We start from the raw sequence: 21761 nt of genomic DNA, 5'->3' as shown, positions 1-21761 counted from the left end.
GCTCAATCAATTGAAGTTGGACTGGCTGAGATTTGTTGCTCAAATACTACATATTCTTCGGATGGAAAAGATGGATTGTTAATCCCGGTGAAACTGGGGGGCAGAGAAATCTCAGCATTGTTAGACTCGGGAAGTGACCTTTGTATCGCGAGACGAGACTGTCTTGATGAACGATGCCTTAGAGACTGTGAGACTGTAAAAATCATCTTTAACATCACCATGTACACAGCGTATCAGACATTACTTCTTCCTTTAAATTCTAGGGGTTGCCACTCTAAAGTTTGGTCTGCTGTTTCAGACTCGTGCCCATGGCCATTACTCATAGGATGAAGAATTGCCCTTTTTCCTAGACTACTTAATAAATGTCAGGGACCAGTAGTCCAGTCCACTATTGAACTTAGTGGGGGGGGAGAAGAAGAAAACCAAGACGAAGAACTGGTAGCGGCCGGGGAAAATCTAGAGCCTAATTTAGATATTGAACCCGATCTCTCCAGTGAGACGGAGGTCACCCCAGACAGTTTTCCAGAATGGTAGGCTGGTGGTTCTACATTTTCCCAGATTGCAAACGCCTCCGAACACAAACCAAGCATTAACAAACAATCAGATTTTGTGCGTTTGCAGCATACTGACAGCTCATTAGAATATGCATTTAGACAGGCTCGCTCTGCCAATGACTCTTATTACCAAGAGCGTGATTCCGGGGGCGTGAAAACCCCGCACTTTATAGAAAAGGACGGTTGCCTTTTCAGAGTGAACTCAGTTCATTTAAAGGGGGAATTTACTGAACAACTGGTTGTACCTGAAGTACATAGGGAAACTGTTTTGCATCTAGAACATTCTCACATCTTGGGATGGCACCTCGGTGCTGACAAAACCAGAGAGCGGTTATCAAAACGATTTTATTGGCTGAATATGGGAAATGATGTTGAACGGTTTTGTACTTCATGTCCAGACTGCCAGATCGTCTCTGCTTATAAGCCTCCTCGAGCTCCCCTTTATCCTATGCCCATTTTAGAAGTTCCCTTTCAGCGGGTGCGATTAGATATTGTAGGCCCTTTACCTAAGACTAAGAATGGGTACCAATATTTGCTGGTGTTGGTTGACTACGCAACACGATATCCAGAAGTGATTGCCCTGAAAAAGGCCAACTCCACAGCTGTAGCCAAAGCTGTGTGTGATATTTTTACTTGTGTTGGTATCCCAAGAGAAATCTTAACTGATCAAGGCACACCTTTTACTTTTTGCGTGATGAAACAATTGTGCGATAGCTTTGCTATTAAGAAATTGAGTACCACTGTTTACCATCCACAAACGAATGGTTTGACTGAGCGATTTAACAAAACTTTGAAACAGATGATCAGGCGAGTCGCTCATAATGATCCCACAACCTGGGACTCTGTCCTGCCTTTTGTTTTGTATGTGGTGCGAGAATCACCACAGGCATCCACTGGCTTGAGTCCATTCGAGTTGTTATTCAGCCGGCAGCCGCAAGGCATCCTGGATGTTGTACGAGAGGAATGGATAGGAAACGAGACAACAGCTCAAGGGCCAAGCTTTGCAGATCAGATAATTTCGTTGCAAGACAGAATTTCTATGCTTTCCTCTATTGCTGTGGAGCATCAACAACGAGAACAGGAAACTCAGAAGCGTCTTTATGATAGACGCAGTAAGCTCCGTGAATTCAAACCTGGTGATCATGCTTTGGTACTGGTTCCGTCCGACCCACACAAATTCTTAGCTAAATGGCAGGACCCCGCCATTATTGAGGAGTGTATGAGTCTGATAAATTACAAGGTTAGAATACCAGGCCGGCACAAACCATTCCAGATTTTACACATTAGCCTCTTGAAGGAATGGCACGACCGACAAGAGGTTAACACTTCTTTGGCTGCTGTTTCTCAGCCCGATGTTGCCATTGGTAACAACCTTACTTACACACAAAAGACAGAACTGTTATCTTTGATAGAACAGAACACTGATGTCTTTTCAGACTTACTAGGCAAGACTAACATTACAAAACATAAAATCACTACTGAACCTGATGTTCGCGTACAGATGCAGCTGTTCTGGATTCCGGAAACGCGACGAAATATTGTGCGCGAAGAGGTAAAAAAGATGCTGACATTGGGTGTAATTCGTGAAAGTAAAAGTGACTGGTGCAGCCTGGTCGTATTAGTCCCAAAGCAAGATGGTTCGGTTCGCTCCTGACACTTGAATAAGGTCTCTAAATTCGATGCTTATCCGATGCCCCATGTCGATGAACTGTTGGAAAAACTGGGCCAGGTGAGCTATATCTCCACGCTAGATCTCACGAAAGGCTATTGGCAGGTGCATTTAGAAGCTAGCAGTTATAAGAAAACAGCATTCGTGACTCCATCCATCCATCCTCTTCCACTTATCCGAGGTCGAGTCGCGGGGGCAGCAGCTTAAGCAGAGAGGCCCAGACTTCACTCTCCCCGGCCACTTCTTCCAGCTCTTCCGGGAGAATCCCAAGGTGTTCCCAGGCCAGCCGGGAGACATAGTCCCTCCAGCGTGTCCTGGGTCTTCCCGGGGCCTCCTCCCGGTTGGACGTGCCCGGAACACCTCACCAGGGAGGCGTCCAGGAGGCATCCTGATCAGATGCCCAAACCACCTCATCTGACTCCTCTCGATGCGGAGGAGCAGCGGCTCTACTCTGAGCCCCTCCCGGATGACTGAGCTTCTCACCCTATCTTTAAGGGAAAGCCCAGACACCCTGCGGAGGAAACTCATTTCAGCCGCTTGTATTCGCGATCTCGTTCTTTCGGTCACTACCCATAGCTCATGACCATAGGTGAGGGTAGGAGCGTAGATCGACTGGTAAATTGAGAGCTTTGCCTTACGGCTCAGCTCCTTTTTCACCATGACAGACCGATGCAGAGCCCGCATCACTGCGGATGCCGCACTGATCCGCCTGTCGATCTCACGCTCCATTCTTCCCTCACTCGTGAACAAGACCCCGAGATACTTGAACTCCTCCACTTGGGGCAGGATCGCTCCCCCAACCCTGAGAGGGCACTCCACCCTTTTCCGGCTGAGGACCATGCTCTCGGATTTGGAGGTGCTGATTCTCATCCCAGCCGCTTCACACTCAGCTGCAAACCGATCCAGAGAGCTGAAGATCACGGCCTGATGAAGCAAACAGGACAACATCATCTGTAAAAAGCAGTGACCCAATCCTGAGTCCACCAAACCGGACCCCTTCAACACCCTGGCTGCGCCTAGAAATTCTGTCCATAAAAGTTATGAACAGAATCGGTGACAAAGGGCAGCCCTGGCGGAGTCCAACTCTCACTGGAAACGGGCTCGACTTACTGCCGGCAATGCAGACCAGGCTCTGACACCGGTTGTACAGAGACCGAACAACTCTTATCAGGGGGGCCGGTACCCCATACTCTCGGAGCACCCCCCACAGGATTCCCTGAGGAACACAGTCGAACGCCTTTTCCAAGTCCACAAAACACATGTAGACTGGTTGGGCAAACTCCCATGCACCCTCCAGGATTCTGCTAAGGGTGTAGAGCTGGTCCACTGTTCGCGACCAGGGCCGAAAACCACACTGTTCCTCCTGAATCTGAGGTTCGACTATCCAACGGACCCTCCTCTCCAGAACCCCCGAATAGACTTTTCCAGGGAGGCTGAGGAGTGTGATCCCTCTATAGTTGGAACACACCCTCCGGTCCCCCTTTTTAAAGAGGGGGACCACCACCCGGTCTGCCAATCCAGAGGCACTGTTCCCGATGTCCATGCGATGTTGCAGAGACATGTCAACCAAGACAGTCCTACAACATCCAGAGCCTTAAGGAACTCCGGGCGTATCTCATCCACCCCCAGGGCCCTGCCACCAAGGAGTTTTTTGACCACCTCGGTGACTTCAGTCCCAGAGATGGGAGAGCCCACCTCAGAGTCCCCAGGCTCTGCTTCCTCGTGGAAGACATGTTAGTGGGATTAAGGAGGTCTTGAAGTACTCCTCCCACCGATCCTAGCGTCAGTGAGGTCAGCAGTGCACCATCCCCACCATATACGGTGTTGACACTGCACTGCTTCCCCCTCCTGAGACGCCGGACGGTTTTGCCTCAGCAACAACTGAAGCCACGTTCCGCTTGGCCTGCCGGTACCTATCAGCTGCCTCCAGAGACCCACAGGACAAAAAAGTCCCATAGGACTCCTTCTTCAGCTTGCGGCATCCCTCACCGCGGTGTCCACCAACGGGTTCGGGGACTGCCGCCACGACAGGCACCAACCACCTTGCGGCCACAGCTCCAGTCAGCCGCCTCAACAATAGAGGCACGGAACATGGCCCATTCGGACTCAATGTCCCCCACCTCCCTCGGGACGTGGTTGAAGTTCTGCCGGAGGTGGGAGTTGAAGCTACTTCTGACAGGGGACTCTGCCAGCCGTTCCCAGCAGACCCTTACAACACGTTTGGGCCTACGAGGTCTGACTGGCATCTTCCCCCACCATCGAAGCCAACTCACCACCAGGTGGTGATCAGTTGACAGCTCCGCCCCTCTCTTCACCCGAGTGTCCAAGACATATGGCTGCAAGTCCGACGACCACGACCACAAAGTCGATCATCGACCTGAGGCCTAGGGTGTCCTGGTGCCAAGTGCACATATGAACACCCTTATGCTTGAACATGGTGTTCGTTATGGACAATCCGTGGCGAGCACAGAAGTCCAATAACAAAACACCGCCGGGTTCAGATCGGGGCCATTCCTCCCAATCACGCCCTTCCAGGTCTCACTGTCATTGCCCACGTGAGCATTGAAGTCTCCCAGCAAAACGAGGGAATCCCCAGAAGGTATGCCCTCTAGCACCCCCTCCAGAGACTCCAAAAAGGGTGGATACTCGAAACTGCTGTTCGGTGCATACGCACAAACAACAGTCAGGACCCTTCCCCCCACCCGAAGGCGGAGGGAGGCCACCTTCTCGTCCACTGAGGTAAACCCCAATGCACAGGCTCCGAGTCGGGGGGCAATAAGTATGCCCACACCTGCTCGGCGCCTCTCACCGGGGGCAACTCCAGAGTGGTAGAGAGTCCAGCCCCTCTCAAGGAGATTGGTTCCAGAGTCCAAGCTGTGCGTCGAGATGAGTCCGACTATATCTAGCCGGAACCTCTCGACCTCGCGCACTAGCTCAGGCTCCTTCCCCTTCAGAGAGGTGACATTCCACGTCCCAAGAGCCAGTTTCTGTAGCCGAGGATCAGACCGCCAAGGTCCCGCCTCGCCACCACCCAACTCACACTGCACCCAACCTCCTTGGCCCCTCCCATAGCTGGTGAGCCCATGGGGAGGAGGACCCACGTTACCTCTTCAGGCTGTGCCCAGCCGAGCCCCATGGGTGCAGGCCCGGCCACCAGGCGCTCGCCATCGAGCCCCACCTCCAGGCCTGGCTCCAGAGGGGGGCCCGGTGACCCGCGTCCGGGCAAGGGAAAACGTCGTCCAAGGTTTTTATTCTTCATCAGAGGTTTGTTGAACCGCTCTTTGTCTCATCCCTCACCTAGGACCAGTTTGCCTTGGGTGGCCCTACCGAGAAGACTCCCGTTTGGTCTTCACGGAGCACCTCTAACTTTTCAGTGTATGATGGATCAGATCCTGCGTCCTCATTCTGAATACAATGATCCCTTGCTGTATCGCGCTTTGACTTTCGCGGTTTTGCTCTATCGCGGATTTTAGATGTAAGCATATGTAAATGTATATTGCGGATTTTTTGCTGATTCATGATTTCTGACAATGGGTCTTTTAATTTATGGTACATGCTTCCTCAGTTTGTTTGCCCAGTTGATTTCATACAAGGGACGCTATTGGCGGATGGCTTAAAAGCTACCCAATCAGAGCACGTATTACATATTAACTAAAACCCCTCAATGCTATAAGATATGCCTCCTGCGCTTTGCTCGATTGTTTGCTTGTCTCTGCCTCTATCTCACCCTCTCTGACATTCTCTGCTGACGGAGGGGGTGTGAGCAGAGGTGCTGCTTGCACAGAAGCCGTTTGCCTAGTGGATACAGACGCTCCTCTAAGAAATGCCGCTTTATCGAGGTGCACCAAAAGCACACTTATTGATTTTTTGATTGTTTGCTTTAATCTCGCTCTCTCTCTCTGACGTTCTCTGCGCTTGACGGAGGAGATGTGAGCAGAGGGGCTTTTGCACAGAGGCTGTTTGCTTAGAAGATAGGGACGCTCCTGTAAAAAATGCTGAAAGGCTACCTTCGCATTGATCCCTTCATTGCCGCTGCTTTATCGCGGTGCTTGCATACTTAAAAGCGCAACAGCCCTATTGATTTTTCATTGTTTACTCTCTCTCGGACATTCTCCGCTCCTTACGCACACTTTGAAGAGGAAGATATGTTTGCATTCTTTTAATTGTGAGAAAGAACTGTCATCTCTGTCTTGTCATGGAGCACAGTTTAAACTTTTGACTAAAGGGTGTTATTTCATGTCTAGAGGGCTCTAATAATGTTAAAAAACGTATTTAGAAGGTCGTAAACAGGTTTTCTATGCTCTAACTACGAAAAGATTAGATTTATAAATAAAGAATCCTACTTCGTGGAAATTCATTTATCTGTCTGGAGCGGATTAACCGCGATAAACAAGGGTTTACTGTATAACTGTGCGGAGAATATTTATAAACCGTGTGGGAGAGTTTCTAAGGGCTTAAAATATATAAAAATAATCATACAAACATATGGTTTCTACTTCGCGGATTTTCACCTATCGCGGGGGGGTCTGGAACGCAACCCCCGCGATCGAGGAGGGATTACTGTATTCCGGGATATACCTTGACGATGTCGTGATTTTCAGCAATGATTGGCAAACACACTTAGAGCGGCTTCAAGCTGTTCTTGAAAGCTTAAGACAGGCTGGCCTTACTGCTAACCCTAACAAACGTAAACTGGGCATGTCCGAGACTCATTACTTAGGTTATTCTATGGGCAAGGGTTTACTTAGGCCACAGTTAAGGAAAATAGAAGAAATGCTTGCACACCCGAGACCAAAAACACAGAAATAGGTACGTGCTTTTCTGGGGCTTGCTGGTTACTACAAAAGATTCATTCCAAATTTTGCATATAGAGCTGCTCCTCTTACAGAACTTACTAGAGGCAGAAAAAACTGACCTATCTTGTGGACAGAAAATTGCAAATGTTCTTTCACCGATTTAAAAAAAGCATTGTCTTCTTATCCGGTTCTAAGGAACCTGGATTTCACAAAGGATTTTATCTTGCAAACAGACGCAAGTGCATTTAGTGTGGGTGCAGTCCTGTCACAGATTTTTGATGGAGAACATCATCCAATCACATATTTGAGTAGGAAATTACTTCCTAGGGAACAATTATTATACTACAATTAAGAAAGAATGCTTGGCAATTAGGTGGGCTGTGGAAGCGCTTCGCTATTTCTTGTGGGGACGAAACTTCACTTTGGTAACTGATCATGCTCTACTTCAATGGTTATACCGACAGAAAGATACAAACTCTCACCTCATGAGATGGTTTCTGGGCTTACAACCTTACATTTTCACAGTAAAACATCGACCAGGTTCTGAACACGTCAACGCAGACGCATTATCGTGACTACATGAACCTCAAGGGTCGCTTGATTCACGAGAATGTGAATAAAGCTAAGGGGGAGGGTGTGAGCTGGAGGGCTGCTCGCACCCCAAGAGGATACAGACGCCCCTGGGAAAACCCCAACCTCTGAAACACAGACTACCTTCACATTGCTCCTTACCCTTCTCACTTGCGCTATAATGTGTAATACAACCCTCAGGTGGTAGTCTGCTTACTTAAAAGCCTTGTGCAGCGCCTGTCAGTTTTGGTATTGATTTGTTTTGCTTTCTCTGTCTCTCTCTCTGACTGCTCCTGCTCCTGATGCGTACTCCTTTGAAGAAGAAGATACGCACGCTTACCTTTAATTGATAGATGAAACTGTCACCTCTGTCAAGGAGCAAGTTTGAAGAGACAAATGTTTTTTGCAGTGTTTGAATAGAAATCCTTCTTGTTTCTTTGACCTTTTGTGTCTCTGTGCAAATCTGTGACCCAAGCGTGACAATCTATATATATTTTTTTTGAAATTTTATTAATTTTATTGCAATCATTCCATACAAATCACAAAAAGCAGGACTGAGAACAAATCGACCCCCACCCCTGAGAGAAAGGGCAAGGCCAACGGAGTAAAACTTGCTTGTAAACATACCTAAATTTATGAGTTTGAGTTTGATAAGCCAATAGAGATGAATAGAGAAGAAAAAGAAATACAGAAATAATTGCTTCCTCTGTGCTTTAAGAGCTTATTCTAAAATATTACTTATTAGATCCTGCCATGTTTTGAAAAAATTCTGTACAGATCCTCTGAGTATTTGATTTTTTCCAATTTCAAATAGTATAAAACATTGGTTTCCCGCTGACTTAAAAGAGGAGAGTTAGGATGCTTCCAGTTTAGCAAAGTAAGTCTGCGTGCCAAAAGTGTAGTGAATGCAATCACAGTTTTTTTTTTTCCTTTTCCATTTTAAACCCATCTGGAAGAACCCCAAACACAGCTGTTAATGGGTTAGGAGGGATTGTGAGACCAAGGCTGTCTGAAAGGTAATTAAAAATTTTGGTCCAGAATGACATGAATTTGATGCAGGCCCAAAACATGTGACCCAGTGAGGCTGGGACTTGATTGCAGCTTTTGCAGTTTGGATCTTGCCCTGGAGACATTTTGGAGAGTTTTAGGCGAGACAGATGTGCTAATTTTGAGTTACATAATTGTATGCTTTGTGCATATGGAGCTCGAGTGAATTCTCTGCATTGCTATTTTCCACTCCTTTTCTGATATATTAATTGAGAGATCTTTTTCCCAGTGTCCTCTTGGATCTTTGAGAGGGAGGGACTGTAAAATAATTGTATATATTGCAGAGATGGTGTCTGAGTCCTTGAAATTGAGCAATATTTTTTCCAGCATGGACGAGGGTTCAAGATGAGGAAAATCAGGCAGGTTATATTTAACAAAATTCCTAATTTGAAGATAGTGAAAGAAATAATCTATATTGTAAATAATTAAACATGCGAGGACACGGTGTCACAGTGCTAGTGACGAGCTGCCACCCATTCAGGGATTGTTCCTGCCTCATGCTGTATTCTTGCTGGAACTGGCGCGACACTGGATGGATAGATGGATAAAATAATTAAACATGTACTATGAAGATATTTCAATGTTCCTTAAAAGTATTAAAGAATCAGCGTTCTAAGCCTACAGATGGCTTGACATCTATTACAGAGCTGATCGTGTGGCGATTGGTTACTTGGAGAAAGAAAAGGGAGGACAGGAATTGGAGGTTAGTACATTTGAAAGAGACAGTACTGCTGCAATAAATTATTTCATCAAAGGTCGCACGCGGCGCAGCAAGCATCTTGCGTGAGGCAGGAACAATCTCTGGACGAGGCGCCAGCTCGTCACTATCATTGCCCCACCGTGTTCCCATGTTTAATAACATACTTTAATTCCTATTATCATGAAAATTATTACAAGTATACATCTCAGTATTTAAATTATTCAGAGAGCTCTAATATCACAAATGTAATGGATTCTGTGCCCTGTCGGAGGAAGAGAAAGCCCGTTTAAGAATCATGCAGGGGTACATGCACAGAGCACATAGAAGAACAAATACAATACAAAGCATTTAACATGCTCCTTTAGTTACGATGGTATTCGAGAAATTAGTAAATTAAAGATTTTAAGATGAAGTTTATGATGTTCTACTTTGATGACAAAATAAACTACGTTATTCAAGTGGAAATTTCGAGATTAAAGTTCTGCACTGTGTGCCTATTTTTTTTTCTTTTCTCTGTACCCTAATAAGCTTCCATATGACACTCAGACAGTGGCTACGACTCGCCTTTTCATGGCGACTTTAATATCTGACAAATTCTTTTTTATTTCGGGCACTGTGCGACTTTGTGAACTTGAACTTTTGAGTTTCTCTGACATTCTGTGTCACTCGATCAACTTCCTTTGGTTTTTTTTGAATTTCGCTGAAATTATTCTATTTCCCCATGCTTTTGTCATTGTCTTTTCATAGAACGCAGAGTTTAAGGGCTATTTATATTGATTTGCATATTCAGAGGCGTAATTCTGGGAGGAGTTTGGGAGTGGCGGCAGGCGCGTGCACGTGCATTACTTTTCACACTGACTGGGATTTATGTAGCGGAAGAACGTGGAAGTTGGTGTTCGCACAGATTTATGCATCTGGATTTTTTTTGTGCATACAAACATTTGAGCTTTTGTCTGTATGCCATGTTTTAATGTGACTTCTATGTGCGGCATTATGTATGAGCCTCTGGAAAAGCTTTTAACTTCAAGACAGGAGAGTTTCAGTACATGAGTGCAGGAACGATTTGATTTAATAACACACAGTGGTACGCTTTTTGCCACTTTCCATTATGGAATTAATTCAGAAACAGTTCTTTGCGCTTTTGGGAGTGAAATAACTTTACCTATGACATGAGGTACAATCATTTAACTTGTATTTAACTTTTGTCATGCACTTGAAAGAGGAGATCATAAGAGAAATCGCTTTCAACATTTTCCTAAACAGTTCTGAAAAATGAATGGAGGCTATGCAGTCATTTTCAGACTGTCATGAGCATGCCAGCATGGAGAAGGGGACCCCACACATATTCACAGTTACTCCTATAGGACTGTGGGTTGTGAGAGGACTGGCAGCACTAATGAGAAAGTATCAAGGCAAGACTGAAACTACAACTTATGTTGTTTGGTATAGCATGTCTCACCAAGCATAATGCCTGTTTTCCCTGTTTTGTAGCATTAAAATCTGGAATTAAAATTGATTTTTCATTTGGATTTTACATAATGGACAAGATAATCCAAATTGTTGAAGTGGAATGAAAATAAAATACCTTCCATATAGGTTAAAAAAAAAAAAAAACTGAAAAATTGTGAGTTCAACCAGTTATCTTCAGAAGCCACATAATTAGTTGATTAGGATCCACCTGTGCACAATCAAAGTGTTATATGATCTTTCACATGATGTATGTATAAAGAGACCTGTTCTGAAAGGCCCCTGACTCTGCAATACTACTATACAGGTAAAATGAAGACCAAGGAGCACTCCAAACAGATCATTGACAGGTCAAAGTTGTGGAGAAGCACAGATAAAGAAAAAGGTAGAAATAGAAGAAAAAAAATATTCCAAACTTTGAATATTCTATGGCACACATTAAATCCATCATAACAAAATGTAAAGAATATGGCACCACTACAAACCTAACAAGAGACTGCATGGTTATACTGCCACCCACCAAAACTCATAGACCGGGCAAAGAGGGCATTCATCAGAAATACAATAAAGACACCACAGATTGAAGTAGCTGCAAAGATCCAAAGCGGACATGGGAATATCTGTCCAACAGTCCACTTTAAGCTGTATCCTCCACAGAGAAGGACTTTATGGAAGAATGGGTAGAAAAAAAGACATTGGTTAAAGAAAAATTTAAGAAAACAAGTTTGGAGTTTTCCCAAAAGCATGCGCTGGATTCCCTAAATATATGGAAGGTTCTCTTGTCAGACGAGACTAAATCTGAACATCTTGGCCATCATAGGAAATGCCATCACCCCGAGAATACTATTCCCATAGTGAAACATGGCAGAAGATGGATGGCACTAAATACAGGGCAAACCTGTACAAAATACAAGAAAACCTGTTTCTGTCTGCCAGAGAGCTAAGCCTGGGACAAAGATTCCCCTTCCAGCAAGACAATGACCCTAAACATACTGCTACAGCTACATTGGAGTGGTTTAAAGAGAAACATTTAACTGAGTTGGTACAGCCCATTCAAAGTCATAACCTTAATCCAATTATGAATCTGTGGCATGACTTGAAAATTGATGTACAATAATGCAACCTAACTTGAAGGAGTTGGAGCAGTTTTGCCTTAAGGAATGGGTGAAAATCCTAGTGGCTAGATGAGCTAAGCTGATAGAGAATTTCCCCAAGAGACATGGAGCTGTAATTACTGCAAAACGTGGATCAACAAAGTATTGACTTTGGGGAGAGAATATTTATGCACAATAATGATTTCTATTTTTGTCTTAATTATTGCTTTTGTCACAACAAAAATATTTTTCACCTTTAAGTGGCAGCAATGTTGTATAAATCAAATGGTACTAACCCCCAAAAATGCATTTTAATTCCAGATTGTAATGCAACAAAACACCAAGGCACTATACAAATATCTGAATTTTTATATTTGTGTGGAATTTAAGAAGTAGTTTTCAGTTATTGGACAGAAAATATCAGAGAATAAATGTAACATGTGCATTTTATAAATTAAAACACTTCATTCATGATGATATCATTTTGTTTATTTTTTTTTTACATATCCTATGATGAAATATCCCCAATTCCATTTGTTAATAAACTGCGGGGATCCCCATATTTGCCACACATTAACATCAAGATACAACACAAGGTTTGAAATTTATGTATGCTGTGGACTATGCCTGGCAGCCTATCCTGGCCAAGACCCCCAAGCCGCCAGATGGAGCCCTCCCTGCAATGTGGAGATGCCCCAAATTCCAGTAGGGCATCATGGATTTTGGAGTTGTAATACACAGCCTTGCTGAATAACGTCGGGGCCGCCAGGGGACGCTGCAGGGAGGCACAGAGACATTTGGTTTTCCTACAGCCCAGAAGTACTTGCAGGTCACAAGGACGGAAGGAATAAAGTGCTTTCGGGCTGACAAAGAAAGAAGAGTATTGATTTGACCCGGAAATGCTAGGAAGACACATGGACTGCAGGTTAAGGAGCACCTCCGGGTCGTGGACTATAAAAAGGACAGTGAAACACCAGAGCGTTGAGCTGAGCTGGGTGGAAGGAGGGCAACGCGTCTGGGAGTTGGAGGATTGATTATTGATTTATTATTGTGTTTATTAGTGAGTATAGTGTGGAGTACAGGGTGCTTAGTGCATATAATTATTATAATAAAGAATTATTGCACTTTTACCTGGTGTTTGACATGGTACCTGAGGGTTCAAGGGAGCGATAGTACCCCCTACTGCTACAATGCCAACACTTGTTTTCCTTAATGATAGATGGGTAACTACTTAATAAATATACCAGTATTTTAAAGCTGTTGTTACTGTTAGTATTTATATAATTTTATATTCTATTGCAAAAAAAAAAAAGCATAACACTGTTCAATTAAATTATGGAAGTAATAAAAAGCCACTGAATATGACTTCTGTTTTTGCCATGGTATCGAAGATACTGAGTATCATAAGAATTCACTGGTATTTGTATTGAACACGAAAATTCTGGCATTGTTATATCCCTAATAAAAGCTGAGCAAAACTTGCTGCATCTCTACTATCTAAAATCAAATGGAATTTTTTTCTTTTAATTTTGCCAGCCTTGTACACTAGTCTGAATCTGCATGGAAATTTCAAGTGAATCATCCACAAATTTCACATGGATGACTCAAACAAACTTATGTTTAGAATAAATTAATTTGATTTTGAAAGCAATGAAACACCATTTTCATTTTTAGCTATATCCATATTGCTCTTCTTTAGAAATTAATTATCTTGGCAAACTAATTAATACTGCATGCTATTTGTACAGTTTACCAAATTTCATTACAGTAATCATCAGCACTTAGAAACTCTGTTAATTACAGCACATGTAGCCTTATGTAAACTCTTTGAGGATGACATCTCACGCCAAACTCTGTAAAAGATGTACTGCACTAGCTGTGCTATTGCACTTTTTTCTTTATCACTTTCTGTATTTTGAAATATTTAAATAATGTTTCAGATGGACAAAGGTATTATAAAATGTATTTCACAAGCATTGAAGACATTTCCATATTTGTCCAGCATTTTGTCCTTTTAATACTAATGGTGGAATTGAAATTGGAATTGTAGTAATACTGTACTCATTCCATAATAATTTTGAACAATAACTCCTTGAGTTTCATTGTCATGTAAAGTATTTGTGCTGCAGTTGACACATCAGCATATGGTGAAATACAGACTACTGTCACAAGAATTTAATTAAACACATGAAGCAGATAATCTGTATATAATCAATTGGCTAGTATTTCAGAAAGCAGTTTAATTTTTGTGAAAGTGAAAGATATACCCAACACTGGCTTACCTGAAGCCATCCTTTAGTATTGTTAATCACTGATGAGGCAACCATTTTATTTCAAACAGAGTACATGTTGCTTAATGATGAGCATTAGCAGTACTGATATAAATTCTTTTCATCTCAACCTTGAACTACTACACCTGACTTTCCTCGCTTGTGAAGTTTCAAATTTTCAACTTATCTGGAATAACTACACTAAAAGGAAACTTGCAGCTAGCCTCATTAATTGTAGCTTGCCTAAGATGAAGAATGCTGGCTACAGACCTACAGATACTTATTAATGTTGTTAGCACACACACATCCAAGAATACACTATAGGCAAATTACTATCCAAATACTGGAAACAAGTGAAGCCCCACCCCACCTAGCAATTTTGCTAGTATATCCAGGCTCAGAGATACCTGTAATTCACCTTGATCAGTGAGAAAAATTACCATAACTCAATTTCTGCATAAAACCGATGAACAACACCTTTGCACCATTTATCAACCAAAAAACTAAGCCTATGCGCATCCAAGCTAAAAAAATAGCAAAATGTACACTCCTTCATTTGTAATCCAGTGTCATTACACTCTGTGACCAACACCCCCCCAATCCACCTAAACACACCAAATGGAGGTATAGGGGAAAGTAAGCCCAAAAGGGTTGTGATTAAATGTACTGTATTCTAAAGCTGACACTAAATGAATCATTTTTTTTTAACAATTTTTTATAAAAAAATTAAGGGGAAATATCAATTATATATTTGCGTCCCCTTTATAGAAGAACATAAGACAGACATCCAAACCATCTTGGTTTGATTTATTGATTTATTTTTTGTTCTATTCATTTATTTTCCTGGGGTATATGTATGTATATGCTGTTCTACCTGGCATCACCAGAAAGAGTGATAAAATGTATGTTACATGCGTAAAGCAAATAAAAGATAAAAAAAAAAACAGATCTGACAATTGTGACCTCCTCATCAAAGCAGAAACACTTTTAGTACTATTTAGCATCTAGTAATAATACTGAGATGTTATACAGCATGTGGAATGTACCATAGTCACAACATACAACTTGATTGCTGACATAGAAATTAAAGTCCACCCTTCCAATGAAGTGTCTAACCCCACTCAATCCCCTTGTTTCAAAAGACATTTGTTACTCCAGTACAAGCACAGATCTAATCACAAACAGATCACTTACTCCTTTATTATAGCCCTAAATAAAAACTGAATATGATGTTTGTTTGTTCGGCATAAAATGAGCATTTAGAAGAGGTCTTTCAATACAATTAACCTTTAAAAGAGTTATTAAGCAGCAAATGTAAAAATACTGTTAATTTTCAACATACTTAAAATATTTACAAACTCTCTATTATTGTAGTCAACATAAACACCTTAAATCGGTATAATTTTGCTATACAATCATTTTGAATTCTTTTTAAGTATAAATCACAATGACATCACTCTGTGTTCTGAAGATGCTGAGGTTAGAATGTTAAAAGATCCAGTGAAAATGGCATCTGTTCATAACGCTGTCTCAGTTTTTTATTTTTATCCAGATATTTATATGTAGAAAATCTATAAATTCATTAGCCTGTATTTAAAGTTAGACTATACCAGAAATAACTGCAAAGATTTGACAGAATAGGTGTAATGGTATTGAAGTAAAGATCGAAATGATTGAGCAGAAGGACAGAATTTATATATGTAATCTTATATTAGTGATATTGTGCAATATTTAGTACATTTAGCTGCTTCATTTGTAAAACATGTATAGACCCACAATACCTCAATGTATATAACAGAGAGATGGGTATACTGTTGCATTTTCTGGACTCAAGGACTAAAAATCTGAGGAAAACATATCTATTACTGATGTTTAAGTGTTTGAGTAATTATAAATGATTATATTTGGGCTTAATGCAAATTATGAAAAGGTGAAGTTTTCTCACTTTCTTTTTGATTACATGATTTTGCATGTACAGAGCATCCAATTTTTGTGAAGGGCTATGTTTTCAAGTATATTAGCCTGAGTTTATACATACGTCTTTCAAGCAACAGTGCATGAGTTATAAGGACTTCTTACTTTACGAACACACTGCATTACAAAAGTTAAAATAATTATAAAAGCATAAATATACAAAAAAAAACACGAAATACAAATGTACAAGTAGCACCTAGAATTGTAACTTGTATTTAACTATATGCTTATTTTTCATTTGAATATTCATTTTGGCCAATTTAGTAGTCCTACTCTACATGAGGACATTTCTTGCTAAGTGATTCAGCTTGATTCAGCTGTCAAATGAATACATAACAACAACACAATTGGGTAAAGTAAATACCCTTAAAATGCGATACATTTGTTGTTTTTTTTTCAAAATGCTATGTAACCACCATACAAAATGATGAAGACATGCTACACTCAAAATGTATTGTGCTTTCAAGTAGTTCTTCTAGTTTAAGATAGAGATTTTTATTTAAAATTAAAGTTTCAGAAACACAAATTTAAAAATTACCAAAATAAAACATTTTGAGAATAAGGTGGCTTATGGTAAACTTTCTACATTATGAAGTAACAGAATATTCAAATCATAGGTTGACTGACATATGATTATCAATGAAGATCTTCTAGCAATTTTCTCAATCATATATGTCTGTCCATTTCCAGAGGTGGGTAGTAACGAGTTATATTTACTCCGTTACATTTACTTGAGTAACATTTTTAAAAATTGTACTTCTAAGAGTAGTTTTACTCCACCATACTTTTTACTTTTACTTGAGTACATTTGTGAAGAAGAGACTGTACTCTTACTGCTCTACATTGGGCAACACTCAAATAGTTACTTTTTTTCCATTAGATATGCTATATTTTTGCCAGAGAGAAGCCGCCAGTGGATCTACTGCATGACTGTTTCACTAATCAGATGTAGCAACAATAATCACAAGACTCAGTTTCACTAATCAGATGTAGCAACGCTAATCACATGGCTCCGTTTCACAAATCAGATGTAGCCATGCTACAAACTGTGGAGGAATAGCAGCACAAACTCCTCACAGACAAGAGAAAGAGAAAGAAAGAATACATGAAAAATGAAAGCCAACTCCTGCTGAAGCTTAACCATCACTTCACTGAGTGAAGAACAAGCACGCTTTAACCAAACATGCACAGACACAGACAGTCAAGGTAAAGTGAGACTTCTTGTACGTGCACAAGATGCCTTGTTCTAATGTTATTTTCTATCAGCTGTGCTATTTGGAGGGCAAGTGAATATGTAGTATTATACTGTCAGTGTACAATATATCTTGTCACTGTAAGTAGTTTGCACTGTTCAAACATATATGTTACCTACTGTAGGTATTGGCTTCAAAAGCTTTGTTGTGAAAAACTGAGATATGGAACGTTGTGTTATTTGTGCATCTTAATTTTGTGAAGATGTTATTTATTTTTACTCATTTTTTTTTATCATTTGGAAATAGACAAAAATATAAAATAATGTGCAAATTCTGCTATCTTATTACACCATTTCTAAAAAATAAATAATTTATTATGATAAAACAGTTACTCAGTACTTGAGTAGTCTTTTCACCAAATACTTTTTTATTCTTACTTGAGGAATTTTTTGGATGACTATTTTTCACTTCTACTTGAGTAATATTACTTTGAAGTAACACTACTCTTACTTGAGCATAATTTTTGGCTACTCTACCCACCTCTCTCCATTTCCAAATTTCCAGATTATGTGCCTCCTAGATCTTGAAACATGAGAAAAATGTGCTTGTCTCTGCACCTGTGTATAACTGTAAGGATTAATGATCAGTATTCAGACTTGTGCAATTGATAAATACTCGAAAATGTTGTACGACTTTCAATAAATATAGGGGGAGAAATACAGTGCATCCGGAAAGTATTCACAGCACATCACTTATTCCACATTTTGTTATGTTACAGCCTTATTCCAAAATAGATTAAATTCATTTTTTTCCTCAGAATTCTACACACAACACCCCATAATGACAACGTGAAAAAGTTTACTTGAGGTTAAATAAAAAAACTGAGAAATCACATGTACATAAATATTCACAGCCTTTGCTCAATTCTTTGTCGATGCACCTTTGGTAGCAATTACAGCCTCAAGTCTTTTTGAATATGATGAAACAAGCTTGGCACACCTATCCTTGGCCAGTTTCGCCCATTCCTCTTTGCAGCACCTCGCAAGCTCCATCAGGTTGGATGGGAAGCATCGGTGCACAGCCATTTTAAGATCTCTCCAGAGATATTCAATCGGATTCAAGTTTGGGCTCTGGCTGGGCCACTCAAGGACATTCACAGAGTTGTCCTGAAGCCACTCCTTTGATATCTTGGCTGTGTGCTTAGGGTCATTGTCCTGCTGAAAGATGAACCGTCGCCCCAGTCTGAGGACTAGAGCGCTCTGGAGCAGGTTTTCCTCCAGGATGTCTCTGTACATTGCTGCAGTCATCTTTCCCTTTATCCTGACTAGTCTCCCAGTTTCTGCCGCTGAAAAACATCCCTACAGCATGATGCTGCCACCACCATACTTCACTGTAGGGATGGTATTGACCAAGTAATGAGCGGTGCCTGGTTTCCTCCAAACGGGACACCTGGCATTTACACAAAAGAGTTCAATCTTTGTCTCATCAGACCAGAGAATTTTGTTTTCATGGTCTGAGAGTCCTTCAGGTGCCTTTTGGCAAACTCCAGGAAGGCTGCCATGTGCCTTTTACTAAGGAGTGGCTTCTGTCTGGCCACTCTACCATACAGGCCTGATTGGAGGATTGCTGCAGAGATGGCTGTCCTTCTGGAAGGTTATCCCCTCTCCACAGAGGACCTCTGCAGCTCTGACAGAGTGACCATCGGGTTCTTGGTCACCTCCTTGACTAAGGCCCTTCTCCCCCGATCGCTCAGTTTAGATGGCCGGCCAGCTCTAGAGTCAGAGTCCTGGTGGTTTCAAACTTCTTCCACTTATGGATGATGGAGGCCAATGTGCTCATTGGGACCATCAAAGCAGCAGAAATTTTTCTGTGACCTTCCCCAGATTTGTGCCTCGAGACAATCCTGTCTCGGAGGCCTACAAGACAATTCCTTTGACTTCATGCTTGGTTTATGCTCTGACATGAACTGTCAACTGTGGGACCTTATATAGACAGGTGTTTGCCTTTCCAAATCATGTCCAATCAACTGAATTTACCACAGGTGGACTCCAATTAAACTCCAGAAACATCTCAGGGATGATCAGGGGAAACAGTATGCACCTGAGCTCAATTTTGAGATTCATGGCAAAGGCTGTGAATACTTATGTACATGTGCTTTCTCAATTTTTTTTATTTTTAATAAATTTGCAAAAATCTTACTTAAACTTTTTTCACGTTGTCATTATGGGGTGTTGTGTGTAGAATTCTGAGGAAAAAATGAATTAAATCAATTTTGGAATAAGGCTGTAACATAACAAAATGTGGAAAAAGTGATGCGCCGTGAATACTTTCCGGATGCACTGTATTTCAAAAAGGAAGTTCACTTTTTTTAAAAGAAGTTGTGTACTATATTTAAACATATTGTCATTCACTACCTTCCTAATAACAATTGGTAATAATAAAAATTATTAAATGCCATATTTTTTCAGAGATATTTGTCTCTTAAAACAGCAACACGAAACAAGCTACAAACTAAACTTTTACTAAAATTTATCACAGCTGATAAGTAGAAAAACCTAGCTCACCTTCACCTTCCTCTGGTGAATCCCTTTGTCATCTTTCTGAAGCACCACTTTTCTTAACTCTTTGTTTTCTTTTTCCAAGCGTTCCAGGATTTTCTGATATTTCAACTACAATGAATTACAGATATTTGTGAGTAATTAAAACAGTTCTTCATTAGTAAATAGAAAGAGCACCATAGTTCTCTCATTGACGTCTTCATCTCATCACAAGCTTATTATTTACCATGACATGTATTCAGATGCTTAAAGTAATACTTCACCCAAAAATTATTTTTTCTCTTTTATACACTTTACGGACAAAAGTATTGGGACATACCTCTTAATTATTGAATTCAGGTGCTTTAATCAGTCCCATTGCCACAGGTGTATAAAATCAAGCACCTAGCAATACAGTCTCCATTTATAAACATTTGTAAAATGAAATGGGTCATTCTGAAGAGTTCAGTGACTTCAAGGGTGGTACTGTGATACCACCTTTGTAATAAGACAGTTTATGAAAATTCATCCCTGCTGGATATTCCACAGTAAACTGTAAGTGGTATTACTGGAAAGTGGAACCATTTATGAACAACAATAACTCAAAAGCCACAAAGTGGAAGACCACATAAAATTCACAGAGCAGGGTCAACAACTGCTAAGGTACATGGTACATAAAAGTAACAACATTCTGCTGATTCCATGGCTGGAGAGTTCTAAACTTTCACTGGCATTAGTGGGTTAATGTAAAGGGTTTCTATGGCCGAGCAGCTACATCCAAGCCACTCATTACCAAATCCAAAGCCAAGCATCAGATGGAGTGGTGTAAAGCATACCTCCTACTGGACTGTGGAAAAAACATTCTATGCAGTGACGAATAACACTTTTGTTTGTTTGACAGTCAGATGGGTGAGGCTAGGTTTGGCAGATGCCAGGAGAAGGTTATTTGCCTGACTGCATTATGCCAACTGTGAAGTTTGGTGGAGGGGGGAATAATGGTGTTGGGCTGTTTGTCAATGTTTGACCTAAGGCCCCTTATTTCCAGTAAACGGCACTCTTATTGGTTCAGCATATCAAGACATTTTGGACAACACTATGCTTTCAACTTTGTGGAAACAGATTGGGGAAGGCCCCTATCTATTCCAGCATGACTGTGGTATAGTGCACAAAGCTAAGGTCCATAAAGACACGGTTGGATGACTTCAGTGTGGAAGAACTTGACTGCCCCGCATAAAGTCCTGACTGCAACCCCATCGAACACCTTTAGGATAAACTGGAATTGAGATTGCAAGCCAGGCCTTCCTGTCCAACATCAATGCCTGACCTTATAAATGCTCTACAGAATGAATGGGCACAAATTATCACAGAAACACTCCAAAATCTTGTGGAAAGCCTTTCAAGGACAGTGGAAGCTGCTATAGCTGCAAAGGGGGGAACATTTCCATATTAAAGTCTATGTATTTGAATGCAATGGTCAGGCATTCTAATATTTTTGTTCATATTGAGCACCCATGTAGCTTGTAGTGATGGCTGAGATTTTTTTTTTATTCTCAGGTTTTTATCAAGAACTGATATAACAAACTTTCTCATAGAAGGGGCACCTATGAAGACCACACAGGACAATAGCAAATATAAAACCATCCATGAAAACATCTCGAATTACTCGAGCCACATAATCCATATGTCAAGTCATCCAGTCATATGCACACAACATCTTAAGCACATGTATTTTTACTAAAAAACTGTAAAATAAACCACTTCGAAAAACACTCTAGTGAACAAAAATGAAATGTACTGAAGCAGCACCAAGCATCTGAATTAAAAACAGGTCACTTAACTGATGAATGACGGAGAAAGACTGGTCTTTAATTTAAAAACTCAATCCGATGT

The 21761-nt window shown here is 41.1% G+C and overlaps 1 protein-coding gene across 4 annotated transcripts in view; it reads right to left on the bottom strand.

Moving 5' to 3' along the window:
* opa1 (OPA1 mitochondrial dynamin like GTPase) overlaps positions 1–21761 on the bottom strand; it is a 240686-nt gene that overhangs the window by 182998 nt on the left and 35927 nt on the right. For all 4 annotated transcript variants that reach the window (XM_039766026.1, XM_039766043.1, XM_039766034.1 and 1 more), the window contains one exon: positions 19899–20003. In XM_039766026.1, coding sequence (XP_039621960.1) covers positions 19899–20003 — 105 coding nt within the window. The remainder of the gene's footprint in view (positions 1–19898; positions 20004–21761) is intronic.

This window comes from Polypterus senegalus, chromosome 1 (genome assembly GCF_016835505.1).
Source record: "Polypterus senegalus isolate Bchr_013 chromosome 1, ASM1683550v1, whole genome shotgun sequence".
Classification (NCBI taxonomy): domain Eukaryota; kingdom Metazoa; phylum Chordata; class Cladistia; order Polypteriformes; family Polypteridae; genus Polypterus; species Polypterus senegalus.
The sequence above is the reverse complement of the archived record's forward strand: the minus strand, read 5'-3'. Positions and strand labels throughout refer to the sequence as shown.